This window comes from Scyliorhinus torazame, chromosome 19 (genome assembly GCF_047496885.1).
Source record: "Scyliorhinus torazame isolate Kashiwa2021f chromosome 19, sScyTor2.1, whole genome shotgun sequence".
NCBI lineage: Eukaryota > Metazoa > Chordata > Chondrichthyes > Carcharhiniformes > Scyliorhinidae > Scyliorhinus > Scyliorhinus torazame.
The window spans coordinates 16026287-16053288 of record NC_092725.1 but is presented as its reverse complement, the minus strand read 5'-3'; the positions used below and the strand labels follow the sequence as shown (position 1 = coordinate 16053288).

The 27002-nt window shown below is 60.7% G+C and overlaps 2 protein-coding genes across 9 annotated transcripts in view; one reads left to right on the top strand and one right to left on the bottom strand.

The window, feature by feature from the left end:
• The window catches only part of rnf25 (ring finger protein 25), a 103657-nt gene extending 96517 nt beyond the window's left edge, over nucleotides 1-7140 (bottom strand). For 2 of the 8 annotated variants that reach the window (XM_072484086.1, XM_072484091.1), the window contains exon 1: nucleotides 7033-7076. In XM_072484086.1, coding sequence (XP_072340187.1) covers nucleotides 7033-7061 — 29 coding nt within the window. In that variant the 5' untranslated portion in view covers nucleotides 7062-7076. Of the gene's footprint in view, nucleotides 1-6943 lie in introns of all 8 variants that reach the window. The other 6 variants (XM_072484087.1, XM_072484089.1, XM_072484088.1 and 3 more) reach the window with 6 other exon arrangements.
• Nucleotides 7141-7542: 402 nt separating this feature from the next.
• Nucleotides 7543-27002, top strand: part of stk36 (serine/threonine kinase 36 (fused homolog, Drosophila)) — a 232024-nt gene continuing 212564 nt past the window's right edge. Inside the window, exon 1 of the mRNA XM_072485425.1 lies at nucleotides 7543-9161. Within this exon, the coding sequence (XP_072341526.1) occupies nucleotides 9075-9161 (87 nt within the window). The 5' untranslated portion in view covers nucleotides 7543-9074. The remainder of the gene's footprint in view (nucleotides 9162-27002) is intronic.

Sequence of the window (27002 nt, the reverse complement as noted above, 5' to 3'; positions counted from 1 at the left end):
TTAATTGCACCTCTGGCTCCAAAAACCTTTCAAACCAGGATTCTTTGCAAACACAACTGCAGCAGTCAAACACACTAACCCAGGCTTCCTGCACCAAATACCTAACATATCTGATATTCCTACATCCTCACAGTCCTCAGGGCGGCACAATGGCACAGTTCTCGGTCACTGCCCATGTGGAGTTTGCACATTCACACAGTGTCTGCCTGGGTCTCACCCTCACAACCCAAAGATGTGCAGGGTAGGTGGATTGGCCACCCTAAATCGCCCTTTCATTGGAAATATATTTCAAAAGATTACAGTCCCCCCTCTCTCTCTCAGGGAGATATCTGTACACTGACTGGTGTCTCTCAGTCCCCCCTCTCTCTCTCAGGGAGATATCTGTACACTGTCTGGTGTCTCTCAGTCCCCACTCTCTCAGGGAGATATCTGTATACTGACTGGTGTCTCTCAGTCCCCTCTCTCTCAGGGAGATATCTGTACACTGACTGGTGTCTCTCAGTCCCCCTCTCTCTCAGGGAGATATCTGTACACTGACTGGTGTCTCTCAGTCCCCCTCTCTCTCAGGGAGATGTCTGTACACTGACTGGTGTCTCTCAGTCCCCTCTCTCTCAGGGAGATGTCTGTACACTGACTGGTGTCTCTCAGTCCCCTCTCTCTCAGGGAGATGTCTGTACACTGACTGGTGTCTCCCAGTCCCCTCTCTCTCTCAGGGAGATGTCTGTACACTGACTGGTGTCTCACAGTCCCCCTCTCTCAGCGAGGTCAATCTCTCAGCGAGGTCACTCTCTCAGCGAGGTCACTCTCTCAGGTAGGTCACTCTCTCAGCGAGGTCACTCTCTCAGCGAGGTCACTCTCTCAGCGAGGTCACTCTCTCAGCGAGGTCACTCTCTCAGCGATGTCACTCTCTCAGCGAGGTCACTCACTCAGCGAGGTCAATCTCTCAGCGAGGTCAATCTCTCAGCGAGGTCACTCACTCAGCGAGGTCACTCTCTCAGCGAGGTCACTCTCTCAGCGAGGTCACTCTCTCAGCGAGGTCAATCTCTCAGCGAGGTCAATCTCTCAGCGAGGTCACTCTCTCAGCGAGGTCAATCTCTCAGCGAGGTCACTCTCTCAGCGAGGTCACCCTCTCAGCGAGGTCAATCTCTCAGCGAGGTCACCCTCTCAGCGAGGTCAATCTCTCAGAGAGGTCAATCTCTCAGGGAGGTCACTCTCTCAGCGAGGTCACTCTCTCAGCGAGGTCACTCTCTCAGCGAGGTCACCCTCTCAGCGAGGTCAATCTCTCAGCGAGGTCAATCTCTCAGCGAGGTCACTCTCTCAGCGAGGTCACTCTCTCAGGTAGGTCCCTCTCTCAGTGAGGTCCCTCTCTCAGCGAGGTCACTCACTCAGCGAGGTCACTCACTCAGCGAGGTCGCTCTCTCAGCGAGGTCACTCTCTCAGCGAGGTCACTCACTCAGCGAGGTCACTCTCTCAGCGAGGTCACTCACTCAGCGAGGTCACTCACTCAGCGAGGTCACTCTCTCAGCGAGGTCACTCTCTCAGCGAGGTCAATCTCTCAGTGAGGTCACTCTCTCAGCGAGGTCACTCTCTCAGTGAGGTCACCCTCTCAGCGAGGTCAATCTCTCAGCGAGGTCACTCTCTCAGGGAGGTCACTCTCTCAGGGAGGTCACTCTCTCAGCGATGTCACCCTCTCAGCGAGGTCACTCTCTCAGCGAGGTCACTCACTCAGTGAGGTCACTCTCTCAGCGAGGTCACTCTCTCAGCGAGGTCAATCTCTCAGCGAGGTCACTCTCTCAGGGAGGTCACTCACTCAGCGATGTCACTCTCTCAGCGAGGTCACTCTCTCAGCGAGGTCACTCACTCAGCGAGGTCACTCTCTCAGCGAGGTCAATCTCTCAGCGAGGTCAATCTCTCAGCGAGGTCACTCTCTCAGCGAGGTCACTCTCTCAGCGAGGTCAATCTCTCAGCGAGGTCAATCTCTCAGCGAGGTCACTCTCTCAGCGAGGTCACTCTCTCAGCGAGGTCACTCTCTCAGTGAGGTCACTCTCTCAGCGAGGTCAATCTCTCAGCGAGGTCAATCTCTCAGCGAGGTCACTTTCTCAGCGAGGTCACTCTCTCAGGGAGGTCACTCTCTCAGCGAGGTCAATCTCTCAGCGAGGTCAATCTCTCAGCGAGGTCACTCTCTCAGCGAGGTCACTCTCTCAGCGAGGTCAATCTCTCAGCGAGGTCACTCTCTCAGCGAGGTCACTCTCTCAGCGAGGTCACTCTCTCAGCGAGGTCACTCTCTCAGCGAGGTCACTCTCTCAGCGAGGTCACTCTCTCAGCGAGGTCACTCTCTCAGCGAGGTCACTCTCTCAGTGAGGTCACTCTCTCAGCGAGGTCACTCTCTCAGCGAGGTCACTCTCTCAGCGAGGTCACTCTCTCAGCGAGGTCACTCACTCAGCGAGGTCACTCTCTCAGCGAGGTCACTCTCTCAGCGAGGTCAATCTCTCAGCGATGTCACTTTCTCAGCGAGGTCACTCTCTCAGCGAGGTCACTCTCTGAGCGAGGTCACTCTCTCAGCGAGGTCACTCTCTCAGCGAGGTCAATCTCTCAGCGAGGTCACTCTCTCAGCGAGGTCAATCTCTCAGTGAGGTCACTCTCTCAGCGAGGTCACTCTCTCAGCGAGGTCACTCTCTCAGCGAGGTCAATCTCTCAGCGAGGTCAATCTCTCAGCGAGGTCACTCTCTCAGCGAGGTCACTCTCTCAGGGAGGTCACTCTCTCAGCGAGGTCACTCACTCAGCGATGTCACTCTCTCAGGGAGGTCACTCTCTCAGGGAGGTCAATCTCTCAGCGAGGTCACTCTCTCAGCGAGGTCACTCTCTCAGCGAGGTCAATCTCTCAGGGAGGTCACACTCTCAGCGAGGTCAATCTCTCAGCGAGGTCAATCTCTCAGCGAGGTCACTCTCTCAGCGAGGTCAATCTCTCAGCGAGGTCAATCTCTCAGCGAGGTCGCTCTCTCAGCGAGGTCACTCACTCAGCGAGGTCACTCTCTCAGCGAGGTCAATCTCTCAGCGAGGTCACCCTCTCAGTGAGGTCACTCTCTCAGCGAGGTCACTCTCTCAGCGAGGTCACTCTCTCAGCGAGGTCACTCACTCAGTGAGGTCACTCTCTCAGCGAGGTCCCTCTCTCAGTGAGGTCACTCTCTGAGCGAGGTCACTCACTCAGCGATGTCACTCTCTCAGGGAGGTCACTCTCTCAGCGAGGTCAATCTCTCAGGGAGGTCACTCTCTCAGCGAGGTCACTCTCTCAGCGAGGTCACTCACTCAGCGAGGTCGCTCTCTCAGTGAGGTCACTCTCTGAGCGAGGTCACTCACTCAGCGATGTCACTCTCTCAGGGAGGTCACTCTCTCAGCGAGGTCAATCTCTCAGGGAGGTCACTCTCTCAGCGAGGTCAATCTCTCAGCGAGGTCACTCTCTCAGCGAGGTCAATCTCTCAGCGAGGTCACTCTCTCAGCGAGGTCCCTCTCTCAGCGAGGTCAATCTCTCAGCGAGGTCACTCACTCAGCGAGGTCACTCTCTCAGCGAGGTCACTCTCTCAGCGAGGTCAATCTCTCAGCGAGGTCACTCTCTCAGCGAGGTCCCTCTCTCAGCGAGGTCAATCTCTCAGCGAGGTCACTCACTCAGCGAGGTCACTCTCTCAGCGAGGTCACTCTCTCAGCGAGGTCACTCTCTCAGTGAGGTCAATCTCTCAGCGAGGTCACTCACTCAGCGAGGTCACTCACTCAGTGAGGTCCCTCTCTCAGCGAGGTCAATCTCTCAGCGAGGTCACTCTCTCAGCGAGGTCCCTCTCTCAGCGAGGTCAATCTCTCAGCGAGGTCACTCACTCAGCGAGGTCACTCTCTCAGGTAGGTCACTCTCTCAGCGAGGTCCCTCTCTCAGCGAGGTCAATCTCTCAGCGAGGTCACTCACTCAGCGAGGTCCCTCTCTCAGCGAGGTCAATCTCTCAGCGAGGTCACTCTCTCAGCGAGGTCAATCTCTCAGTGAGGTCACTCTCTCAGCGATGTCACTCTCTCAGTGAGGTCAATCTCTCAGCGAGGTCACTCTCTCAGCGAGGTCACTCTCTCAGTGAGGTCACCCTCTCAGCGAGGTCACTCACTCAGCGAGGTCACTCTCTCAGCGAGGTCACTCACTCAGCGAGGTCACTCTCTCAGCGAGGTCACTCTCTCAGCGAGGTCAATCTCTCAGCGAGGTCAATCTCTCAGGGAGGTCAATCTCTCAGCGAGGTCACTCTCTCAGCGAGGTCACTCTCTCAGCGAGGTCACTCTCTCAGCGAGGTCAATCTCTCAGCGAGGTCAATCTCTCAGGGAGGTCGCTCTCTCAGGGAGGTCGCTCTCTCAGTGAGGTCACTCTCTCAGCGAGGTCCCTCTCTCAGCGAGGTCACTCTCTCAGCGAGGTCACTCTCTCAGCGAGGTCACTCTCTCAGCGATGTCACTCTCTCAGGGAGGTCACTCTCTCAGTGAGGTCACTCTCTCAGCGAGGTCACTCACTCAGCGAGGTCACTCACTCAGCGAGGTCACTCACTCAGCGAGGTCACTCTCTCAGCGAGGTCACTCACTCAGCGAGGTCAATCTCTCAGGTAGGTCACTCTCTCAGCGAGGTCACTCACTCAGCGATGTCACTTTCTCAGTAATGTCACTTACTCAGTCAGTGATGTTACTCTCTCAGTGATGTCACTTTCTCAGTGAGGTCACTCTCTCAGTGAGGTCCCTCTCTCAGTGAGGTCACTCTCTCAGCGAGGTCACTCACTCAACGAGGTCACTCACTCAGCGAGGTCACTCTCTCAGCGAGGTCACTCTCTCAGCGAGGTCACTCTCTCAGCGAGGTCACTCACTCAGCGAGGTCACTCTCTCAGCGAGGTCACTCTCTCAGCGAGGTCAATCTCTCAGCGAGGTCACCCTCTCAGCGAGGTCACTCTCTCAGCGAGGTCACTCTCTCAGCGAGGTCACTCTCTCAGCGAGGTCAATCTCTCAGCGAGGTCAATCTCTCAGCGAGGTCACTCTCTCAGCGAGGTCACTCTCTCAGCGAGGTCACTCTCTCAGCGAGGTCACTCTCTCAGCGAGGTCACTCTCTCAGCGAGGTCACTCACTCAGCGATGTCACTCTCTCAGCGAGGTCACTCTCTCAGCGAGGTCACTCTCTCAGCGAGGTCACTCTCTCAGCGATGTCACTCTCTCAGCGAGGTCACTCTCTCAGCGAGGTCACTCTCTCAGCGAGGTCACTCTCTCAGCGAGGTCACTCACTCAGCGATGTCACTCTCTCAGCGAGGTCACTCTCTCAGCGAGGTCAATCTCTCAGGTAGGTCACTCTCTCAGCGAGGTCACTCACTCAGCGATGTCACTTTCTCAGTAATGTCACTTACTCAGTCAGTGATGTTACTCTCTCAGTGATGTTACTCTCTCAGTGAGGTCCCTCTCTCAGTGAGGTCCCTCTCTCAGGTAGGTCCCTCTCTCAGTGAGGTCAATCTCTCAGTGAGGTGACTCTCACAGTGATGTGAGTCACTCACTCAGTGATGCCACTCACTCACTCAGTGATGTCACTCACTCACTCAGTGATGTCACTCACTCACTCAGTGATGTCACTCACTCACTCAGTGATGTCACTCACTCACTCAGTGATGTCACTCACTCACTCAGTGATGTCACTCACTCACTCAGTGATGTCACTCACTCACTCAGTGATGTCACTCACTCACTCAGTGATGTCACTCACTCACTCAGTGATGCCACTCACTCACTCAGTGATGTCACTCACTCACTCAGTGATGTCACTCACTCAGTGAGGTCACTCTCACAGTATTAGAACATGGAACATACAGAAGAAGGCCATTCGGCCGAGTGAGTCTGCACCGACCCCATAAGCCCTCACTTCAACCCTATCCCCTTAACCCAATAGCCCCTCCTAACCTTTTTGGACACGAAGGGCAATTTAGCATGGCCAATCCACCTAACCTGCACATCTTTGAACTGTGGGAGGAAACCGGAGCACCCGGAGGAAACCCACGCAGACACGGGGAGGACATACAGACTCCACTGTGATGTCACTCTCACAGTGATGTCACTCTCACAGTGATGTCACTCTCACAGCGATGTCACTCTCTCTCAGTGATGTCACTCTCTCTCAGTGATGTCACTCTCTCTCAGTGATGTCACTCTCTCTCAGTGATGTCACTCTATCCGTGATGTCACTCTCTCTGTGATGTCACTCACTCTCTCTGTGATATCACACTCAGTGATGTCACTCTCAATGATGTCACTCTCAATGATGTCACTCACTCACTCAGCAGTGAGGTCACTCACTCAGCAGTGAGGTCACTCACTCAGCAGTGAGGTCACTCTCTCAGTGATGTCACTCTATCCGTGATGTCACTCTATCCGTGATGTCACTCTCTCTGTGATGTCACTCTCACAGCGATGTCACTCTCACAGCGATGTCACTCTCACAGCGATGTCACTCTCACAGCGATGTCACTCTCTCTCAGTGATGTCACTCTCTCTCAGTGATGTCACTCTCTCTCAGTGATGTCACTCTCTCTCAGTGATGTCACTCTCTCTCAGTGATGTCACTCTCTCTGTGATGTCACTCACTCTCTCTGTGATATCACACTCAGTGATGTCACTCTCAATGATGTCACTCACTCACTCAGCAGTGAGGTCACTCACTCAGCAGTGAGGTCACTCACTCAGTGATGTCACTCTATCCGTGATGTCACTCTATCCGTGATGTCACTCTCTCTGTGATGTCACTCACTCTCTCTGTGATATCACACTCAGTGATGTCACTCTCAATGATGTCACTCACTCACTCAGCAGTGAGGTCACTCTCTCAGTGATGTCACTCCCTGCTCTATTAGGTCAACAGTTTCTCTTTCTCTCACTCATCCACATTCTCTCTTTCTCCGAACCTCTCCTCCTCTCCCGCCGCCATCTTGCCGCGGGTGTCCGCCCCGCTCACTCAGGTTCCGGCCAGCCGGCCGGCCCGGAGGTTCCTCACCCTTCACCTTGGCCCGCTGGGTGGTCCATCCACCTGTCACTCAACCGAGCGCCTCGACACGATAGGTCAGCCTTCGCGAGCGATCGGGAACTCAACCCCGCCCCCTTCCCCTTGGTGGGCGGGGAACTCCGTCCTATTGGTCGGCGCTGACTGTCAGTCACGCGTTCCCACGTGCGCCACTGCATTATTTGCCTCTTTGATTGGCTGATTCCAGCCGTCACTCACTCGGACTGGCCCCAAAGAAATGTTCGGGGAGGAGGCGGGTTGTGAAGGAGGCCCCGCCCCCAGCGCGATCCCATTGGTCGATGACCGATGTCTGTTAATCTGTCCCACGTGGTTCATCCAGCAGCTCCTCTCCGATTGGCCGCCGCCATGTCCTCAAAACCCGCCCCCGCCTGCCCCCTCCTTCCCTGCCTCCTCTCCGATTGGCTGCCGGCGCCTCCTCCTCCCCGCCCCTCACGCCCCGCCCCTGTTGCCTTGGCAGCAGTGGCGGCGGCGGGGCGGGGCCTGAGCGCGAGGAGTCGGGGAGCCGTTGGGGTCCTGGCACTGACGGTTGGAGCTGTCCCCCTGGCCGCCTGTTTCCTGGTCAGGAATCTGGAGTCCCTGAGAGGGAGCGAGAGACACGCACCGCTCTCCAGCTCCCTCAGCACCCCCACCTGACACTGCTGGAGGACCATCCCCCAGAGGGTCATTGACCACTCCCAGCGGTTATTGACCATTGCCAGGGGTCATTGGCCACCCCCAGCCGTCCCTCAAGGTTCCATTGACCCTCCCTCAGGGTTCCATTGACCCTCCCCGAGTGGCCATTGACCCTCCCTCAGGGTTCCATTGACCCTCCCCGAGTGGCCATTGACCCTCCCTCAGGGTTCCATTGCCCATCCCCGAGTGGCCATTGACCATTCCCAGGGTTCCATTGACCCTCCCTCAAGGTTCCATTGACCCTCCCTCAGGGTTCCATTGACCCTCCCCGAGTGGCCATTGACCCTCCCTCAGGGTTCCATTGACCCTCCCCGAGTGGTCATTGACCATCCCCGAGTGGTCATTGACCATCCCCAGGGTTCCACTGACCAACCCTCAGGGGTCCATTGACCATCCCCGAGTGGTCATCGCCCATCCCCGAGTGCTCATTGACCATTCCCAGGGTTCCATTGACCATTCTCAGGATTCCATTGACCAATCCTCAGGGTTCCATTGACCATCCCCGAGTGGTCATCGCCCATCCCCGAGTGCTCATTGACCATTCCCAGTGTTCCATTGACCATTCTCAGGATTCCATTGACCAATCCTCAGGGTTCCATTGACCATCCCCGAGTGGTCATCGCCCATCCCCGAGTGCTCATTGACCATTCCCAGGGTTCCATTGACCATTCTCAGGATTCCGTTGACCAATCCTCAGGGTTCCATTGACCATCCCCGAGTGGTCATCGCCCATCCCCGAGTGCTCATTGACCATTCCCAGGGTTCCATTGGCCATCCCCGAGTGGTCATCGGCCATCCCCGAGTGGTCATCGCCCATCCCCGAGTGGTCATCGCCCATCCCCGAGTGGTCATCGCCCATCCCCGAGTGGTCATCGCCCATCCCCGAGTGCTCATTGACCATTCCCAGGGTTCCATTGACCATTCCCAGGGTTCCATTGACCAACCCTCAGGGTTCCATTGCCCATCCCCGAGTGGTCATTGCCCATCCCCGAGTGGTCATTGCCCATCCCCGAGTGCTCATTGACCATTCCCAGGGTTCCATTGACCAACCCTCAAGGTTCCATTGACCATCCCCGAGTGGTCATCGCCCATCCCTCAGGGTTCCATTGACCAACCCTCAGGGTTCCTTTGACCATCCCTGAGTGGTCATCGCCCATCCCTCAGGGTTCCATTGACCAACCCTCAGGGTTCCATTGACCATCCCCGAGTGCTCATTGACCATTCGCAGGGTTCACTGAGCTTCTTCCAGGGTCATTAACCTGCGGCTGTTGGTCAGACCAGCGACCCTAAACATCAGGTATCTTCTCCAGAGCGCTGCCCCGGGCACCTCACAGGTTCAGTCCATGATGATGAACTATCACGTTCTCAATATGATTGGTGAAGGCTCCTTTGGACGTGTCTACAAAGGCCGCAAGAGGTTCAGCGGCCAGGTGGAGATACCGTGTCTGTATCTGTGTGTGTCTCTCTGTATCTCCCCTTCGCTCTCTGTCTTTCTCAATCTCTCTCTCTCTCTGTCTGTCTATCTCTAAACCTCTCTGTCTCTCGCTCTGTCTCTGAACCTCTCAATCTCTCCCAACCCCTCTCTCTTTCTAATCTTATTCTCTTTCCCTCTGTTGTATTCTCTTTCCCTCTGTTGTATTCTCTTTCTCTCTGTCGCATTCTCTTTCTCTCTGTCGCATTCTCTTTCTCTCTGTCGTATTCTCTTTCTCTCTGTCGTATTCTCTTTCTCTCTGACTTATTCTCTTTCTGTCTTATTCTCTTTCTCTCATTCTCATTCTCTCTGTCTTTTTCCCTCCCTCTCTGTCCCTCCCTGTCTTATTGTCTTTCTCTCTGTCTTCTCTTTCTCCCTGTCTTCTCTTTCTCCCTGTCTTCTCTCTGTCTTCTCTTTCTCCCTGTCTTCTCTTTCTCTCTGTCTTCTCTTTCTCTCTGTCTCCTCTCTCGGTCTCCTCTCTGTCTCGTCTCACGGTCTCCTCTCTCGGTCTCCTCTCTCGGTCTCCTCTCTAGGTCTCCTCTCTCGGTCTCCTCTCTCGGTCTCCTCTCTCTGTCTCCTCTCTCTGTCTCCTCTGACTCCTCTTTCTGTCTCCTCTTTCACTGTCTTCTCTTTCACTGGCTTCTCTTTCTCTCTGTCTTAATCTCTCTCTCTCTGTTTTATTCTTTCTCTCTCTGTTTTATTCTCTCTCTGTCTTATTCTCAATCTCTGTCTCTCGCTCTCACTTTCCATCTCTCGCTCTGTCTCTCGCTCTATGTCTCCCTCTCTTGCTCTCTATCTCCCTTGCTCTCTGTCTCCCTCTCTCGCTCTCTGTCTCCCTCTCTCGCTCTCTGTCGCCTCTCTCGCTCTCTGTCGCCCTCTCTCGCTCTCTGTCGCCCTCTCTCGCTCTCTGTCGCCCTCTCTCGCTCTCTGTCGCCCTCTCTCGCTCTCTGTCGCCCTCTCTCGCTCTCTGTCGCCCTCTCTCGCTCTCTGTCGCCCTCTCTCGCTCTCTGTCGCCCTCTCTCGCTCTCTGTCGCCCTCTCTCGCTCTCTGTCGCCCACTCTCGCTCTCTGTCGCCCACTCTCGCTCTCTGTCGCCCTCTCTCGCTCTCTGTCGCCCTCTCTCGCTCTCTGTCGCCCTCTCTCGCTCTCTGTCGCCCTCTCTCGCTCTCTGTCGCCCTCTCTCGCTCTCTGTCGCCCTCTCTCGCTCTCTGTCGCCCTCTCTCGCTCTCTGTCGCCCTCTCTCGCTCTCTGTCGCCCTCTCTCGCTCTCTGTCGCCCTCTCTCGCTCTCTGTCGCCCTCTCTCGCTCTCTGTCGCCCTCTCTCGCTCTCTGTCGCCCTCTCTCGCTCTCTGTCGCCCTCTCTCGCTCTCTGTCGCCCTCTCTCGCTCTCTGTCGCCCTCTCTCGCTCTCTGTCGCCCTCTCTCGCTCTCTGTCGCCCTCTCTCGCTCTCTGTCGCCCTCTCTCGCTCTCTGTCGCCCTCTCTCGCTCTCTGTCGCCCTCTCTCGCTCTCTGTCGCCCTCTCTCGCTCTCTGTCGCCCTCTCTCGCTCTCTGTCGCCCTCTCTCGCTCTCTGTCGCCCTCTCTCGCTCTCTGTCGGCCTCTCTCGCTCTCTGTCGGCCTCTCTCGCTCTCTGTCGGCCTCTCGCTCTCTGTCGGCCTCTCTCGCTCTCTGTCGGCCTCTCTCGCTCTCTGTCGGCCTCTCTCGCTCTCTGTCGGCCTCTCTCGCTCTCTGTCGGCCTCTCTCGCTCTCTGTCGGCCTCTCTCGCTCTCTGTCGGCCTCTCTCGCTCTCTGTCGGCCTCTCTCGCTCTCTGTCGGCCTCTCTCGCTCTCTGTCGGCCTCTCTCGCTCTCTGTCGGCCTCTCTCGCTCTCTGTCGGCCTCTCTCGCTCTCTGTCGCCCTCTCTCGCTCTCTGTCGCCCTCTCTCGCTCTCTGTCGCCCTCTCTCGCTCTCTGTCGCCCTCTCTCGCTCTCTGTCGCCCTCTCTCGCTCTCTGTCGCCCTCTCTCGCTCTCTGTCGCCCTCTCTCGCTCTCTGTCGCCCTCTCTCGCTCTCTGTCGCCCTCTCTCGCTCTCTGTCGCCCTCTCTCGCTCTCTCTCGCCCTCTCTCGCTCTCTGTCGCCCTCTCTCGCTCTCTGTCGCCCTCTCTCGCTCTCTGTCGCCCTCTCTCGCTCTCTGTCGCCCTCTCTCGCTCTCTGTCGCCCTCTCTCGCTCTCTGTCGCCCTCTCTCGCTCTCTGTCGCCCTCTCTCGCTCTCTGTCGCCCTCTCTCGCTCTCTGTCGCCCTCTCTCGCTCTCTGTCGCCCTCTCTCGCTCTCTGTCGCCCTCTCTCGCTCTCTGTCGCCCTCTCTCGCTCGCTGTCGCCCTCTCTCGCTCTCTGTCGGCCTCTCTCGCTCTCTGTCGGCCTCTCTCGCTCTCTGTCGGCCTCTCTCGCTCTCTGTCGGCCTCTCTCGCTCTCTGTCGGCCTCTCTCGCTCTCTGTCGGCCTCTCTCGCTCTCTGTCGGCCTCTCTCGCTCTCTGTCGGCCTCTCTCGCTCTCTGTCGGCCTCTCTCGCTCTCTGTCGGCCTCTCTCGCTCTCTCGCCCTCTCTCGCTCTGTGTCGCCCTCTCTCGCTCTCTGTCGCCCTCTCTCGCTCTCTGTCGCCCTCTCTCGCTCTCTGTCGCCCTCTCTCGCTCTCTGTCGCCCTCTCTCGCTCTCTGTCGCCCTCTCTCGCTCTCTGTCGCCCTCTCTCGCTCTCTGTCGCCCTCTCTCGCTCTCTGTCGCCCTCTCTCGCTCTCTGTCGCCCTCTCTCGCTCTCTGTCGCCCTCTCTCGCTCTCTGTCGCCCTCTCTCGCTCTCTGTCGCCCTCTCTCGCTCTCTGTCGCCCTCTCTCGCTCTCTGTCGCCCTCTCTCGCTCTCTGTCGCCCTCTCTCGCCCTCTCTCGCCCTCTGTCGCCCTCTCTCGCCCTCTCTCGCCCTCTGTCGCCCTCTCTCGCTCTCTGTCGCCCTCTCTCGCTCTCTGTCGCCCTCTCTCGCTCTCTGTCGCCCTCTCTCGCTCTCTCTCGCTCTCTGTCGCTCTCTCTCGCTCTCTGTCGCCCTCTCTCGCTCTCTGTCGCCCTCTCTCGCTCTCTGTCGCCCTCTCTCGCTCTCTGTCGCCCTCTCTCGCTCTCTGTCGCCCTCTCTCGCTCTCTGTCGCTCTCTGTCGCCCTCTGTCTCTCGCCCTCTGTCTCTCGCACTCTGTCTCTCGCCCTCTGTCTCTCGCCCTCTGTCTCTCGCCCTCTGTCTCTCGCCCTCTGTCTCTCGCCCTCTGTCTCTCGCCCTCTGTCTCTCGCCCTCTGTCTCTCGCCCTCTGTCTCTCGCCCTCTGTCTCTCGCCCTCTGTCTCTCGCCCTCTGTCTCTCGCCCTCTGTCTCTCGCCCTCTGTCTCTCGCCCTCTGTCTCTCGCCCTCTGTCTCTCGCCCTCTCTCGCCGTCTCTCGCTCTCTCGCCCTCTCTCGCTCTCTCGCCCTCTCTCGCTCTCTCGCCCTCTCTCGCTCTCTCGCTCTCTGTCTCTCGCTCTCTGTCTCTCGCTCTCTGTCTCTCGCTCTCTGTCGCTCGCTCTCTGTCGCTCGCTCTCTGTCTCTCGCTCTCTGTCTCTCGCTCTCTGTCTCTCGCTCTCTGTCTCTCGCTCTCTGTCTCTCGCCCTCTCTCGCTCTCTCGCCCTCTCTCGCTCTCTCGCTCTCTCGCCCTCTCTCGCTCTCTCTCGCTCTCTCGCCCTCTCTCGCTCTCTCGCCCTCTCTCGCTCTCTGTCTCTCGCCCTCGCTCGCTCTCTCGCCCTCTCTCGCTCTCGCTCTCTCGCCCTCTCTCGCCCTCTCTCGCCCTCTCTTGCTCTCTCTCGCTCTCTGTCTCTCGCTCTCTGTCTCTCGCTCTCTGTCTCTCGCTCGCTGTCTCTCGCTCTGTCTCTAGCTCTCTGTCTCTCGCTCTCTGTCTCTCGCTCTCTGTCTCTCGCTCTCTGTCTCTCGCTCTCTGTCTCTCGCTCTCTGTCTCTCGCTCTCTGTCTCTCGCTCTCTGTCTCTCGCTCTCTGTCTCTCGCTCTCTGTCTCTCGCTCTCTGTCTCTCGCTCTCTGTCTCTCGCTCTCTGTCGCCCTCTCTCGCTCTCTGTCGCCCTCTCTCGCTCTCTGTCGCCCTCTCTCGCTCTCTGTCGCCCTCTCTCGCTCTCTGTCGCCCTCTCTCGCTCTCTGTCGCCCTCTCTCGCTCTCTGTCGCCCTGTCTCGCTCTCTGTCGCCCTCTCTCGCTCTCTGTCGCCCTCTCTCGCTCTCTGTCGCCCTCTCTTGCTCTCTGTCGCCCTCTCTCGCTCTCTGTCGCCCTCTCTCGCTCTCTGTCGCCCTCTCTCGCCCTCTGTCGCCCTCTCTCGCTCTCTGTCGCCCTCTCTCGCTCTCTGTCGCCCTCTCTCGCTCTCTGTCGCCCTCTCTCGCTCTCTGTCGCCCTCTCTCGCTCTCTGTCGCCCTCTCTCGCTCTCTGTCGCCCTCTCTCGCTCTCTGTCGCCCTCTCTCGCTCTCTGTCGCCCTCTCTCGCTCTCTGTCGCTCTCTCTCGCTCTCTGTCGCCCTCTCTCGCTCTCTGTCGCCCTCTCTCGCTCTCTGTCGCCCTCTCTCGCTCTCTGTCGCCCTCTCTCGCTCTCTGTCGCCCTCTCTCGCTCTCTGTCGCCCTCTCTCGCTCTCTGTCGCCCTCTCTCGCCCTCTCTCGCTCTCTGTCGCCCTCTGTCTCTCGCCCTCTGTCTCTCGCCCTCTGTCTCTCGCCCTCTGTCTCTCGCCCTCTGTCTCTCGCCCTCTGTCTCTCGCCCTCTGTCTCTCGCCCTCTGTCTCTCGCCCTCTGTCTCTCGCCCTCTGTCTCTCGCCCTCTGTCTCTCGCCCTCTGTCTCTCGCCCTCTGTCTCTCGCCCTCTGTCTCTCGCCCTCTGTCTCTCGCCCTCTGTCTCTCGCCCTCTGTCTCTCGCCCTCTGTCTCTCGCCCTCTGTCTCTCGCCTCTCTGTCTCTCGCCCTCTCTCGCTCTCTCGCCCTCTCTCGCCGTCTCTCGCCCTCTCTCGCCGTCTCTCGCCCTCTCTCGCTCTCTCGCCCTCTCTCGCTCTCTCGCCCTCTCTCGCTCTCTCGCCCTCTCTCGCTCTCTGTCGCCCTCTCTCGCTCTCTGTCGCCCTCTCTCGCTCTCTGTCGCCCTCTCTCGCTCTCTGTCGCCCTCTCTCGCTCTCTGTCGCCCTCTCTCGCTCTCTGTCGCCCTCTCTCGCTCTCTGTCGCCCTCTCTCGCTCTCTGTCGCCCTCTCTCGCTCTCTGTCGCCCTCTCTCGCTCTCTGTCGCCCTCTCTCGCTCTCTGTCGCCCTCTCTCGCTCTCTGTCGCCCTCTCTCGCTCTCTGTCGCCCTCTCTCGCTCTCTGTCGCCCTCTCTCGCTCTCTGTCGCCCTCTCTCGCTCTCTGTCGCCCTCTCTCGCTCTCTGTCGCCCTCTCTCGCTCTCTGTCGCCCTCTCTCGCTCTCTGTCGCCCTCTCTCGCTCTCTGTCGCCCTCTCTCGCTCTCTGTCGCCCTCTCTCGCTCTCTGTCGCCCTCTCTCGCTCTCTGTCGCCCTCTCTCGCTCTCTGTCGCCCTCTCTCGCTCTCTGTCGCCCTCTCTCGCTCTCTGACGCCCTCTCTCGCTCTCTGTCGCCCTCTCTCGCTCTCTGTCGCCCTCTCTCGCTCTCTGTCGGCCTCTCTCGCTCTCTGTCGGCCTCTCTCGCTCTCTGTCGGCCTCTCTCGCTCTCTGTCGGCCTCTCTCGCTCTCTGTCGGCCTCTCTCGCTCTCTGTCGGCCTCTCTCGCTCTCTGTCGGCCTCTCTCGCTCTCTGTCGGCCTCTCTCGCTCTCTGTCGGCCTCTCTCGCTCTCTGTCGGCCTCTCTCGCTCTCTGTCGGCCTCTCTCGCTCTCTGTCGGCCTCTCTCGCTCTCTGTCGGCCTCTCTCGCTCTCTGTCGGCCTCTCTCGCTCTCTCGCCCTCTCTCGCTCTCTGTCGCCCTCTCTCGCTCTCTGTCGCCCTCTCTCGCTCTCTGTCGCCCTCTCTCGCTCTCTGTCGCCCTCTCTCGCTCTCTGTCGCCCTCTCTCGCTCTCTGTCGCCCTCTCTCGCTCTCTGTCGCCCTCTCTCGCTCTCTGTCGCCCTCTCTCGCTCTCTGTCGCCCTCTCTCGCTCTCTGTCGCCCTCTCTCGCTCTCTGTCGCCCTCTCTCGCTCTCTGTCGCCCTCTCTCGCTCTCTGTCGGCCTCTCTCGCTCTCTGTCGCCCTCTCTCGCTCTCTGTCGCCCTCGCTCTCTGTCGCCCTCTCTCGCCCTCTCTCGCCCTCTCTCGCCCTCTCTCGCCCTCTGTCGCTCTCTCTCGCCCTCTCTCGCCCTCTCTCGCCCTCTGTCGCCCTCTCTCGCTCTCTGTCGCCCTCTCTCGCTCTCTGTCGCCCTCTCTCGCTCTCTGTCGCCCTCTCTCGCTCTCTGTCGCCCTCTCTCGCTCTCTGTCGCCCTCTCTCGCTCTCTCGCCCTCTCTCGCTCTCTCGCCCTCTCTCGCTCTCTCGCCCTCTCTCGCTCTCTCTCGCTCTCTCGCCCTCTCTCGCTCTCTCGCCCTCTCGCCCTCTCTCGCTCTCTCGCTCTCTCGCCCTCTCTCGCTCTCTGTCTCTCGCTCTCTGTCTCTCGCCCTCGCTCGCTCTCTCGCCCTCTCTCCCTCTCTCGCCCTCTCTCGCCCTCTCTTGCTCTCTCTCGCTCTCTGTCTCTCGCTCTCTGTCTCTCGCTCTCTGTCTCTCGCTCTCTGTCTCTCGCTCTCTGTCTCTCGCTCGCTGTCTCTCGCTCTCTGTCTCTCGCTCTCTGTCTCTCGCTCTCTGTCTCTCGCTCTCTGTCTCTCGCTCTCTGTCTCTCGCTCTCTGTCTCTCGCTCTCTGTCTCTCGCTCTCTGTCTCTCGCTCTCTGTCTCTCGCTCTCTGTCTCTCGCTCTCTGTCTCTCGCTCTCTGTCTCTCGCTCTCTGTCTCCCGCTCTCTGTCTCCCTCTCTCGCTCTCTGTCACCCTCTCTCGCTCTCTGTCTCCCTCTCTCGCTCTCTGTCTCCCTCTCTCGCTCTCTGTCTCCCTCTCTCGCTCTCTGTCTCCCTCTCTCGCTCTCTGTCTCCCTCTCTCGCTCTCTGTCGCCCTCTCTCGCTCTCTGTCGCCCTCTCTCGCTCTCTGTCGCCCTCTCTCGCTCTCTGTCGCCCTCTCTCGCTCTCTGTCGCCCTCTCTCGCTCTCTGTCGCCCTCTCTTGCTCTCTGTCGCCCTCTCTCGCTCTCTGTCGCCCTCTCTCGCTCTCTGTCGCCCTCTCTCGCCCTCTCTCGCCCTCTCTCGCCCTCTCTCGCCCTCTGTCGCCCTCTGTCGCCCTCTCTCGCCCTCTCTCGCCCTCTCTCGCCCTCTCTCGCCCTCTGTCGCCCTCTCTCGCTCTCTGTCGCCCTCTCTCGCTCTCTGTCGCCCTCTCTCGCTCTCTGTCGCCCTCTCTCGCTCTCTGTCGCCCTCTCTCGCTCTCTGTCGCCCTCTCTCGCTCTCTGTCGCCCTCTCTCGCTCTCTGTCGCTCTCTCTCGCTCTCTGTCGCCCTCTCTCGCTCTCTGTCGCCCTCTCTCGCTCTCTGTCGCCCTCTCTCGCTCTCTGTCGCCCTCTCTCGCCCTCTGTCTCTCGCCCTCTGTCTCTCGCCCTCTGTCTCTCGCCCTCTGTCTCTCGCCCTCTGTCTCTCGCCCTCTGTCTCTCGCCCTCTGTCTCTCGCCCTCTGTCTCTCGCCCTCTGTCTCTCGCCCTCTGTCTCTCGCCCTCTGTCTCTCGCCCTCTGTCTCTCGCCCTCTGTCTCTCGCCCTCTGTCTCTCGCCCTCTGTCTCTCGCCCTCTGTCTCTCGCCCTCTGTCTCTCGCCCTCTGTCTCTCGCCCTCTGTCTCTCGCCCTCTGTCTCTCGCCCTCTGTCTCTCGCCCTCTGTCTCTCGCCCTCTGTCTCTCGCCCTCTGTCTCTCGCCCTCTGTCTCTCGCCCTCTCTCGCTCTCTCGCCCTCTCTCGCTCTCTCGCCCTCTCTCGCTCTCTCGCCCTCTCTCGCTCTCTGTCTCTCGCTCTCTGTCTCTCGCTCTCTGTCTCTCGCTCTCTGTCGCTCGCTCTCTGTCGCTCGCTCTCTGTCTCTCGCTCTCTGTCTCTCGCTCTCTGTCTCTCGCCCTCTCTCGCTCTCTCGCCCTCTCTCGCTCTCTCGCTCTCTCGCTCTCTCGCCCTCTCTCGCTCTCTCGCCCTCTCTCGCTCTCTCTCGCTCTCTCGCCCTCTCTCGCTCTCTCGCCCTCTCTCGCTCTCTCGCTCTCTCGCCCTCTCGCCCTCTCTCGCTCTCGCTCTCTCGCCCTCTCTCGCTCTCTGTCTCTCGCCCTCGCTCGCTCTCTCGCCCTCTCTCGCTCTCTCGCCCTCTCTCGCCCTCTCTCGCCCTCTCTCGCCCTCTCTCGCCCTCTCTTGCTCTCTCTCGCTCTCTGTCTCTCGCTCTCTGTCTCTCGCTCTCTGTCTCTCGCTCGCTGTCTCTCGCTCTCTGTCTCTCGCTCTCTGTCTCTCGCTCTCTGTCTCTCGCTCTCTGTCTCTCGCTCTCTGTCTCTCGCTCTCTGTCTCTCGCTCTCTGTCTCTCGCTCTCTGTCTCCCGCTCTCTGTCTCCCTCTCTCGCTCTCTGTCACCCTCTCTCGCTCTCTGTCACCCTCTCTCGCTCTCTGTCTCCCTCTCTCGCTCTCTGTCTCCCTCTCTCGCTCTCTGTCTCCCTCTCTCGCTCTCTGTCTCCCTCTCTCGCTCTCTGTCGCCCTCTCTCGCTCTCTGTCGCCCTCTCTCGCTCTCTGTCGCCCTCTCTCGCTCTCTGTCGCCCTCTCTCGCTCTCTGTCGCCCTCTCTCGCTCTCTGTCGCCCTCTCTCGCTCTCTGTCGCCCTCTCTCGCTCTCTGTCGCCCTCTCTCGCTCTCTGTCGCCCTCTCTCGCTCTCTGTCGCCCTCTCTCGCTCTCTGTCGCCCTCTCTCGCTCTCTGTCGCCCTCTCTCGCTCTCTGTCGCCCTCTCTCGCTCTCTGACGCCCTCTCTCGCTCTCTGTCGCCCTCTCTCGCTCTCTGTCGCCCTCTCTCGCTCTCTGTCGCCCTCTCTCGCTCTCTGTCGGCCTCTCTCGCTCTCTGTCGGCCTCTCTCGCTCTCTGTCGGCCTCTCTCGCTCTCTGTCGGCCTCTCTCGCTCTCTGTCGGCCTCTCTCGCTCTCTGTCGGCCTCTCTCGCTCTCTGTCGGCCTCTCTCGCTCTCTGTCGGCCTCTCTCGCTCTCTGTCGGCCTCTCTCGCTCTCTCGCCCTCTCTCGCTCTCTGTCGCCCTCTCTCGCTCTCTGTCGTCCTCTCTCGCTCTCTGTCGCCCTCTCTCGCTCTCTGTCGCCCTCTCTCGCTCTCTGTCGCCCTCTCTCGCTCTCTGTCGCCCTCTCTCGCTCTCTGTCGCCCTCTCTCGCTCTCTGTCGCCCTCTCTCGCTCTCTGTCGCCCTCTCTCGCTCTCTGTCGCCCTCTCTCGCTCTCTGTCGCCCTCTCTCGCTCTCTGTCGCCCTCTCTCGCTCTCTGTCGCCCTCTCTCGCTCTCTGTCGCCCTCTCTCGCTCTCTGTCGCCCTCTCTCGCTCTCTGTCGCCCTCTCTCGCTCTCTGTCGCCCTCTCTCGCTCTCTGTCGCCCTCTCTCGCTCTCTGTCGCCCTCTCTCGCTCTCTGTCGCCCTCTCTCGCTCTCTGTCGCCCTCTCTCGCTCTCTGTCGCCCTCTCTCGCTCTCTGTCGCCCTCTCTCGCTCTCTGTCGCCCTCTCTCGCTCTCTGTCGCCCTCTCTCGCTCTCTGTCGCCCTCTCTCGCTCTCTGTCGCCCTCTCTCGCTCTCTGTCGCCCTCTCCCGCCCTCTCTCGCCCTCTCTCGCCCTCTCTCGCCCTCTGTCGCCCTCTCTCGCCCTCTGTCGCCCTCTCTCGCTCTCTGTCGCCCTCTCTCGCTCTCTGTCGCCCTCTCTCGCTCTCTGTCGCCCTCTCTCGCTCTCTGTCGCCCTCTCTCGCTCTCTGTCGCCCTCTCTCGCTCTCTGTCGCCCTCTGTCGCCCTCTCTCGCTCTCTGTCGCCCTCTCTCGCTCTCTGTCGCCCTCTCTCGCTCTCTGTCGCCCTCTCTCGCTCTCTGTCGCCCTCCCTCGCTCTCTGTCGCCCTCTCTCGCCCTCTGTCTCTCGCCCTCTGTCTCTCGCCCTCTGTCTCTCGCCCTCTGTCTCTCGCCCTCTGTCTCTCGCCCTCTGTCTCTCGCCCTCTGTCTCTCGCCCTCTGTCTCTCGCCCTCTGTCCCTCGCCCTCTGTCTCTCGCCCTCTGTCTCTCGCCCTCTGTCTCTCGCCCTCTGTCTCTCGCCCTCTGTCTCTCGCCCTCTGTCTCTCGCCCTCTGTCTCTCGCCCTCTGTCTCTCGCCCTCTGTCTCTCGCCCTCTGTCTCTCGCCCTCTGTCTCTCGCCCTCTGTCTCTCGCCCTCTCTCGCTCTCTCGCCCTCTCTCGCCGTCTCTCGCTCTCTCGCCCTCTCTCGCCCTCTCTCGCTCTCTCGCCCTCTCTCGCTCTCTGTCTCTCGCTCTCTGTCTCTCGCTCTCTGTCTCTCGCTCTCTGTCTCTCGCTCTCTGTCTCTCGCTCTCTGTCTCTCGCTCTCTGTCTCTCGCTCTCTGTCTCTCGCTCTCTGTCGCTCGCTCTCTGTCTCTCGCTCTCTGTCTCTCGCTCTCTGTCTCTCGCTCTCTGTCTCTCGCTCTCTGTCTCTCGCCCTCTCTCGCTCTCTCGCCCTCTCTCGCTCTCTCGCCCTCTCTCGCTCTCTCGCCCTCTCTCGCTCTCTCGCTCTCTCGCTCTCTGTCTCTCGCTCTCTGTCTCTCGCCCTCGCTCGCTCTCTCGCCCTCTCTCGCTCTCTCGCTCTCTCGCTCTCTCGCCCTCTCTCGCCCTCTCTTGCTCTCTCTCGCTCTCTGTCTCTCGCTCGCTGTCTCTCGCTCGCTGTCTCTCGCTCGCTGTCTCTCGCTCTCTGTCTCTCGCTCTCTGTCTCTCGCTCTCTGTCTCTCGCTCTCTGTCTCTCGCTCTCTGTCTCTCGCTCTCTGTCTCTCGCTCTCTGTCTCTCGCTCTCTGTCTCTCGCTCTCTGTCTCTCGCTCTCTGTCGCCCTCTCTCGCTCTCTGTCGCCCTCTCTCGCTCTCTGTCGCCCTCTCTCGCTCTCTGTCGCCCTCTCTCGCTCTCTGTCGCCCTCTCTCGCTCTCTGTCGCCCTCTCTCGCTCTCTGTCGCCCTCTCTCGCTCTCTGTCGCCCTCTCTCGCTCTCTGTCGCCCTCTCTCGCTCTCTGTCGCCCTCTCTCGCTCTCTGTCGCCCTCTCTCGCTCTCTGTCGCCCTCTCTCGCCCTCTCTCGCTCTCTGTCGCCCTCTCTCGCTCTCTGTCGCCCTCTCTCGCTCTCTGTCGCCCTCTCTCGCTCTCTGTCGCCCTCTCTCGCTCTCTGTCGCCCTCTCTCGCTCTCTGTCGCCCTCTCTCGCTCTCTGTCGCCCTCTCTCGCTCTCTGTCGCCCTCTCTCGCTCTCTGTCGCCCTCTCTCGCTCTCTGTCGCCCTCTCTCGCTCTCTGTCGCCCTCCCTCGCTCTCTGTCGCCCTCTCTCGCTCTCTGTCGCCCTCTCTCGCTCTCTGTCGCCCTCTCTCGCTCTCTGTCGCCCTCTGTCTCTCGCCCTCTGTCTCTCGCCCTCTGTCTCTCGCCCTCTGTCTCTCGCCCTCTGTCTCTCGCCCTCTGTCTCTCGCCCTCTGTCTCTCGCCCTCTGTCTCTCGCCCTCTGTCTCTCGCCCTCTGTCTCTCGCCCTCTGTCTCTCGCCCTCTGTCTCTCGCCCTCTGTCTCTCGCCCTCTGTCTCTCGCCCTCTGTCTCTCGCCCTCTGTCTCTCGCCCTCTGTCTCTCGCCCTCTGTCTCTCGCCCTCTGTCTCTCGCCCTCTGTCTCTCGCCCTCTGTCTCTCGCCCTCTGTCTCTCGCCCTCTGTCTCTCGCCCTCTGTCTCTCGCCCTCTGTCTCTCGCCCTCTGTCTCTCGCCCTCTGTCTCTCGCCCTCTGTCTCTCGCCCTCTGTCTCTCGCCCTCTCTGGCTCTCTCGCCCTCTCTCGCCCTCTCTCGCTCTCTCGCCCTCTCTCGCTCTCTCGCTCTCTCGCCCTCTCTCGCTCTCTCGCCCTCTCTCGCTCTCTCGCCCTCTCTGTCTCTCGCTCTCTGTCTCTCGCTCTCTGTCTCTCGCTCTCTGTCGCTCGCTCTCTGTCGCTCGCTCTCTGTCTCTCGCTCTCTGTCTCTCGCTCTCTGTCTCTCGCTCTCTGTCTCTCGCCCTCTCTCGCTCTCTCGCCCTCTCTCGCTCTCTCGCTCTCTCGCCCTCTCTCGCCCTCTCTCGCTCTCTCGCCCTCTCTCGCTCTCTTGCCCTCTCTCGCTCTCTCGCCCTCTCTCGCTCTCTGTCTCTCGCTCTCTGTCTCTCGCCCTCGCTCGCTCTCTCGCCCTCTCTCGCTCTCGCCCTCTCTCGCCCTCTCTTGCTCTCTCTCGCTCTCTGTCTCTCGCTCGCTGTCTCTCGCTCTCTGTCTCTCGCTCTCTGTCTCTCGCTCTCTGTCTCTCGCTCTCTGTCTCTCGCTCTCTGTCTCTCGCTCTCTGTCTCTCGCTCTCTGTCTCTCGCTCTCTGTCTCCCGCTCTCTGTCTCCCTCTCTCGCTCTCTGTCGCCCTCTCTCGCTCTCTGTCGCCCTCTCTCGCTCTCTGTCGCCCTCTCTCGCTCTCTGTCGCCCTCTCTCGCTCTCTGTCGCCCTCTCTCGCTCTCTGTCGCCCTCTCTCGCCCTCTGTCGCCCTCTCTCGCTCTCTGTCGCCCTCTCTCGCTCTCTGTCGCCCTCTCTCGCTCTCTGTCGCCCTCTCTCGCTCTCTGTCGCCCTCTCTCGCTCTCTGTCGCCCTCTCTCGCTCTCTGTCGCCCTCTCTCGCTCTCTGTCGCCCTCTCTCGCTCTCTGTCGCCCTCTCTCGCTCTCTGTCGCCCTCTCTCGCTCTCTGTCGCCCTCTCTCGCTCTCTGTCGCCCTCTCTCGCTCTCTGTCGCCCTCTCTCGCTCTCTGTCGCCCTCTCTCGCTCTCTGTCGCCCTCTCTCGCTCTCTGTCGCCCTCTCTCGCTCTCTGTCGCCCTCTCTCGCTCTCTGTCGCCCTCTCTCGCTCTCTGTCGCCCTCTCTCGCTCTCTGTCGCTCTCTGTCGCTCTCTCTCGCTCTCTGTCGCCCTCTCTCGCTCTCTGTCGCCCTCTCTCGCTCTCTGTCGCCCTCTCTCGCCCTCTGTCTCTCGCCCTCTGTCTCTCGCCCTCTGTCTCTCGCCCTCTGTCTCTCGCCCTCTGTCTCTCGCCCTCTGTCTCTCGCCCTCTGTCTCTCGCCCTCTGTCTCTCGCCCTCTGTCTCTCGCCCTCTGTCTCTCGCCCTCTGTCTCTCGCCCTCTGTCTCTCGCCCTCTGTCTCTCGCCCTCTGTCTCTCGCCCTCTGTCTCTCGCCCTCTGTCTCTCGCCCTCTGTCTCTCGCCCTCTGTCTCTCGCCCTCTGTCTCTCGCCCTCTGTCTCTCGCCCTCTGTCTCTCGCCCTCTGTCTCTCGCCCTCTGTCTCTCGCCCTCTGTCTCTCGCCCTCTGTCTCTCGCCCTCTGTCTCTCGCCCTCTGTCTCTCGCCCTCTGTCTCTCGCCCTCTGTCTCTCGCCCTCTGTCTCTCGCTCTCTCGCCCTCTCTCGCCGTCTCTCGCTCTCTCGCCCTCTCTCGCTCTCTCGCCCTCTCGCCCTCTCTCACTCTCTCGCCCTCTCTCGCTCTCTGTCTCTCGCTCTCTGTCTCTCGCTCTCTGTCTCTCGCTCTCTGTCTCTCGCTCTCTGTCTCTCGCTCTCTGTCGCTCGCTCTCTGTCTCTCGCTCTCTGTCTCTCGCTCTCTGTCTCTCGCTCTCTGTCTCTCGCCCTCTCTCGCTCTCTCGCCCTCTCTCGCTCTCTCGCTCACTCGCCCTCTCTCGCTCTCTCGCCCTCTCTCGCTCTCTCGCTCTCTCGCCCTCTCTCGCTCTCTCGCTCTCTCGCCCTCTCTCGCTCTCTGTCTCTCGCTCTCTGTCTCTCGCCCTCGCTCGCTCTCTCGCTCTCTCGCCCTCTCTCGCCCTCTCTCGCCCTCTCTTGCTCTCTCTCGCTCGCTGTCTCTCGCTCTCTGTCTCTCGCTCTCTGTCTCTCGCTCTCTGTCTCTCGCTCTCTGTCTCTCGCTCTCTGTCTCTCGCTCTCTGTCTCTCGCTCTCTGTCTCTCGCTCTCTGTCTCTCGCTCTCTGTCTCTCGCTCTCTGTCGCCCTCTCTCGCTCTCTGTCGCCCTCTCTCGCTCTCTGTCGCCCTCTCTCGCTCTCTGTCGCCCTCTCTCGCTCTCTGTCGCCCTCTCTCGCTCTCTGTCGCCCTCTCTCGCTCTCTGTCGCCCTCTCTCGCTCTCTGTCGCCCTCTCTCGCTCTCTGTCGCCCTCTCTCGCTCTCTGTCGCCCTCTCTCGCTCTCTGTCGCCCTCTCTCGCTCTCTGTCGCCCTCTCTCGCTCTCTGTCGCCCTCTCTCGCTCTCTGTCGCCCTCTCTCGCTCTCTGTCGCCCTCTCTCGCTCTCTGTCGCCCTCTCTCGCTCTCTGTCGCCCTCTCTCGCCCTCTCTCGCTCTCTGTCGCCCTCTCTCGCTCTCTGTCGCCCTCTCTCGCTCTCTGTCGCCCTCTCTCGCTCTCTGTCGCCCTCTCTCGCTCTCTGTCGCCCTCTCTCGCTCTCTGTCGCCCTCTCTCGCTCTCTGTCGCCCTCTCTCGCTCTCTGTCGCTCTCTGTCGCTCTCTCTCGCTCCTCGCTCTCTGTCGCTCTCTCTCGCTCTCTGTCGCCCTCTCTCGCTCTCTGTCGCCCTCTCTCGCTCTCTGTCGCCCTCTCTCGCTCTCTGTCGCCCTCTCTCGCTCTCTGTCGCCCTCTCTCGCCCTCTGTCTCTCGCCCTCTGTCTCTCGCCCTCTGTCTCTCGCCCTCTGTCTCTCGCCCTCTGTCTCTCGCCCTCTGTCTCTCGCCCTCTGTCTCTCGCCCTCTGTCTCTCGCCCTCTGTCTCTCGCCCTCTGTCTCTCGCCCTCTGTCTCTCGCCCTCTGTCTCTCGCCCTCTGTCTCTCGCCCTCTGTCTCTCGCCCTCTGTCTCTCGCCCTCTGTCTCTCGCCCTCTGTCTCTCGCCCTCTGTCTCTCGCCCTCTGTCTCTCGCCCTCTGTCTCTCGCCCTCTGTCTCTCGCCCTCTGTCTCTCGCCCTCTGTCTCTCGCCCTCTGTCTCTCGCCCTCTGTCTCTCGCCCTCTGTCTCTCGCCCTCTGTCTCTCGCCCTCTGTCTCTCGCCCTCTGTCTCTCGCCCTCTGTCTCTCGCCCTCTGTCTCTCGCCCTCTGTCTCTCGCCCTCTGTCTCTCGCCCTCTGTCTCTCGCCCTCTGTCTCTCGCCCTCTGTCTCTCGCCCTCTGTCTCTCGCCCTCTGTCTCTCGCCCTCTGTCTCTCGCCCTCTGTCTCTCGCCCTCTGTCTCTCGCCCTCTGTCTCTCGCCCTCTGTCTCTCGCCCTCTGTCTCTCGCCCTCTGTCTCTCGCCCTCTGTCTCTCGCCCTCTGTCTCTCGCCCTCTCTCGCTCTCTCGCCCTCTCTCGCCGTCTCTCGCTCTCTCGCCCTCTCTCGCTCTCTCGCCCTCTCTCGCCCTCTCTCGCTCTCTCGCCCTCTCTCGCTCTCTGTCTCTCGCTCTCTGTCTCTCGCTCTCTGTCTCTCGCTCTCTGTCTCTCGCTCTCTGTCTCTCGCTCTCTGTCGCTCGCTCTCTGTCGCTCGCTCTCTGTCTCTCGCTCTCTGTCTCTCGCTCTCTGTCTCTCGCCCTCTCTCGCTCTCTCGCCCTCTCTCGCTCTCTCGCTCTCTCGCCCTCTCTCGCTCTCTCGCCCTCTCTCGCTCTCTCGCCCTCTCTCGCTCTCTCGCCCTCTCTCGCTCTCTGTCTCTCGCTCTCTGTCTCTCGCCCTCGCTCGCTCTCTCGCCCTCTCTCGCTCTCTCGCTCTCTCCCTCTCTCGCCCTCTCTCGCCCTCTCTCGCCCTCTCTTGCTCTCTCTCGCTCTCTGTCTCTCGCTCGCTGTCTCTCGCTCTCTGTCTCTCGCTCTCTGTCTCTAGCTCTCTGTCTCTAGCTCTCTGTCTCTCGCTCTCTGTCTCTCGCTCTCTGTCTCTCGCTCTCTGTCTCTCGCTCTCTGTCTCTCGCTCTCTGTCTCTCGCTCTCTGTCTCTCGCTCTCTGTCTCTCGCTCTCTGTCTCTCGCTCTCTGTCTCTCGCTCTCTGTCTCTCGCTCTCTGTCTCTCGCTCTCTGTCTCTCGCTCTCTGTCGCCCTCTCTCGCTCTCTGTCGCCCTCTCTCGCTCTCTGTCGCCCTCTCTCGCTCTCTGTCGCCCTCTCTCGCTCTCTGTCGCCCTCTCTCGCTCTCTGTCGCCCTCTCTCGCTCTCTGTCGCCCTCTCTCGCTCTCTGTCGCTCTCTGTCGCCCTCTCTCGCTCTCTGTCGCCCTCTCTCGCTCTCTGTCGCCCTCTCTCGCTCTCTGTCGCCCTCTCTCGCTCTCTGTCGCCCTCTCTCGCTCTCTGTCGCTCTCTCTCGCTCTCTGTCGCTCTCTCTCGCTCTCTGTCGCCCTCTCTCGCTCTCTGTCGCCCTCTCTCGCTCTCTGTCGCCCTCTCTCGCTCTCTGTCGCCCTCTCTCGCTCTCTGTCGCCCTCTCTCGCTCTCTGTCGCCCTCTCTCGCTCTCTGTCGCCCTCTCTCGCTCTCTGTCGCCCTCTCTCGCCCTCTGTCTCTCGCCCTCTGTCTCTCGCCCTCTGTCTCTCGCCCTCTGTCTCTCGCCCTCTGTCTCTCGCCCTCTGTCTCTCGCCCTCTGTCTCTCGCCCTCTGTCTCTCGCCCTCTGTCTCTCGCCCTCTGTCTCTCGCCCTCTGTCTCTCGCCCTCTGTCTCTCGCCCTCTGTCTCTCGCCCTCTGTCTCTCGCCCTCTGTCTCTCGCCCTCTGTCTCTCGCCCTCTGTCTCTCGCCCTCTGTCTCTCGCCCTCTGTCTCTCGCCCTCTGTCTCTCGCCCTCTGTCTCTCGCCCTCTGTCTCTCGCCCTCTGTCTCTCGCCCTCTGTCTCTCGCCCTCTGTCTCTCGCCCTCTGTCTCTCGCCCTCTGTCTCTCGCCCTCTGTCTCTCGCCCTCTGTCTCTCGCCCTCTGTCTCTCGCCCTCTGTCTCTCGCCCTCTGTCTCTCGCCCTCTGTCTCTCGCCCTCTGTCTCTCGCCCTCTGTCTCTCGCCCTCTGTCTCTCGCCCTCTGTCTCTCGCCCTCTGTCTCTCGCCCTCTGTCTCTCGCCCTCTGTCTCTCGCCCTCTGTCTCTCGCCCTCTGTCTCTCGCCCTCTGTCTCTCGCCCTCTGTCTCTCGCCCTCTGTCTCTCGCCCTCTGTCTCTCGCCCTCTGTCTCTCGCCCTCTGTCTCTCGCCCTCTGTCTCTCGCCCTCTGTCTCTCGCCCTCTGTCTCTCGCCCTCTGTCTCTCGCCCTCTGTCTCTCGCCCTCTGTCTCTCGCCCTCTGTCTCTCGCCCTCTGTCTCTCGCCCTCTGTCTCTCGCCCTCTGTCTCTCGCCCTCTGTCTCTCGCCCTCTGTCTCTCGCCCTCTGTCTCTCGCCCTCTGTCTCTCGCCCTCTGTCTCTCGCCCTCTGTCTCTCGCCCTCTGTCTCTCGCCCTCTGTCTCTCGCCCTCTGTCTCTCGCTCTCTCGCCCTCTCTCGCCGTCTCTCGCCCTCTCTCGCTCTCTCGCCCTCTCTCGCTCTCTCGCCCTCTCTCGCTCTCTGTCTCTCGCTCTCTGTCTCTCGCTCTCTGTCTCTCGCTCTCTGTCGCTCGCTCTCTGTCGCTCGCTCTCTGTCGCTC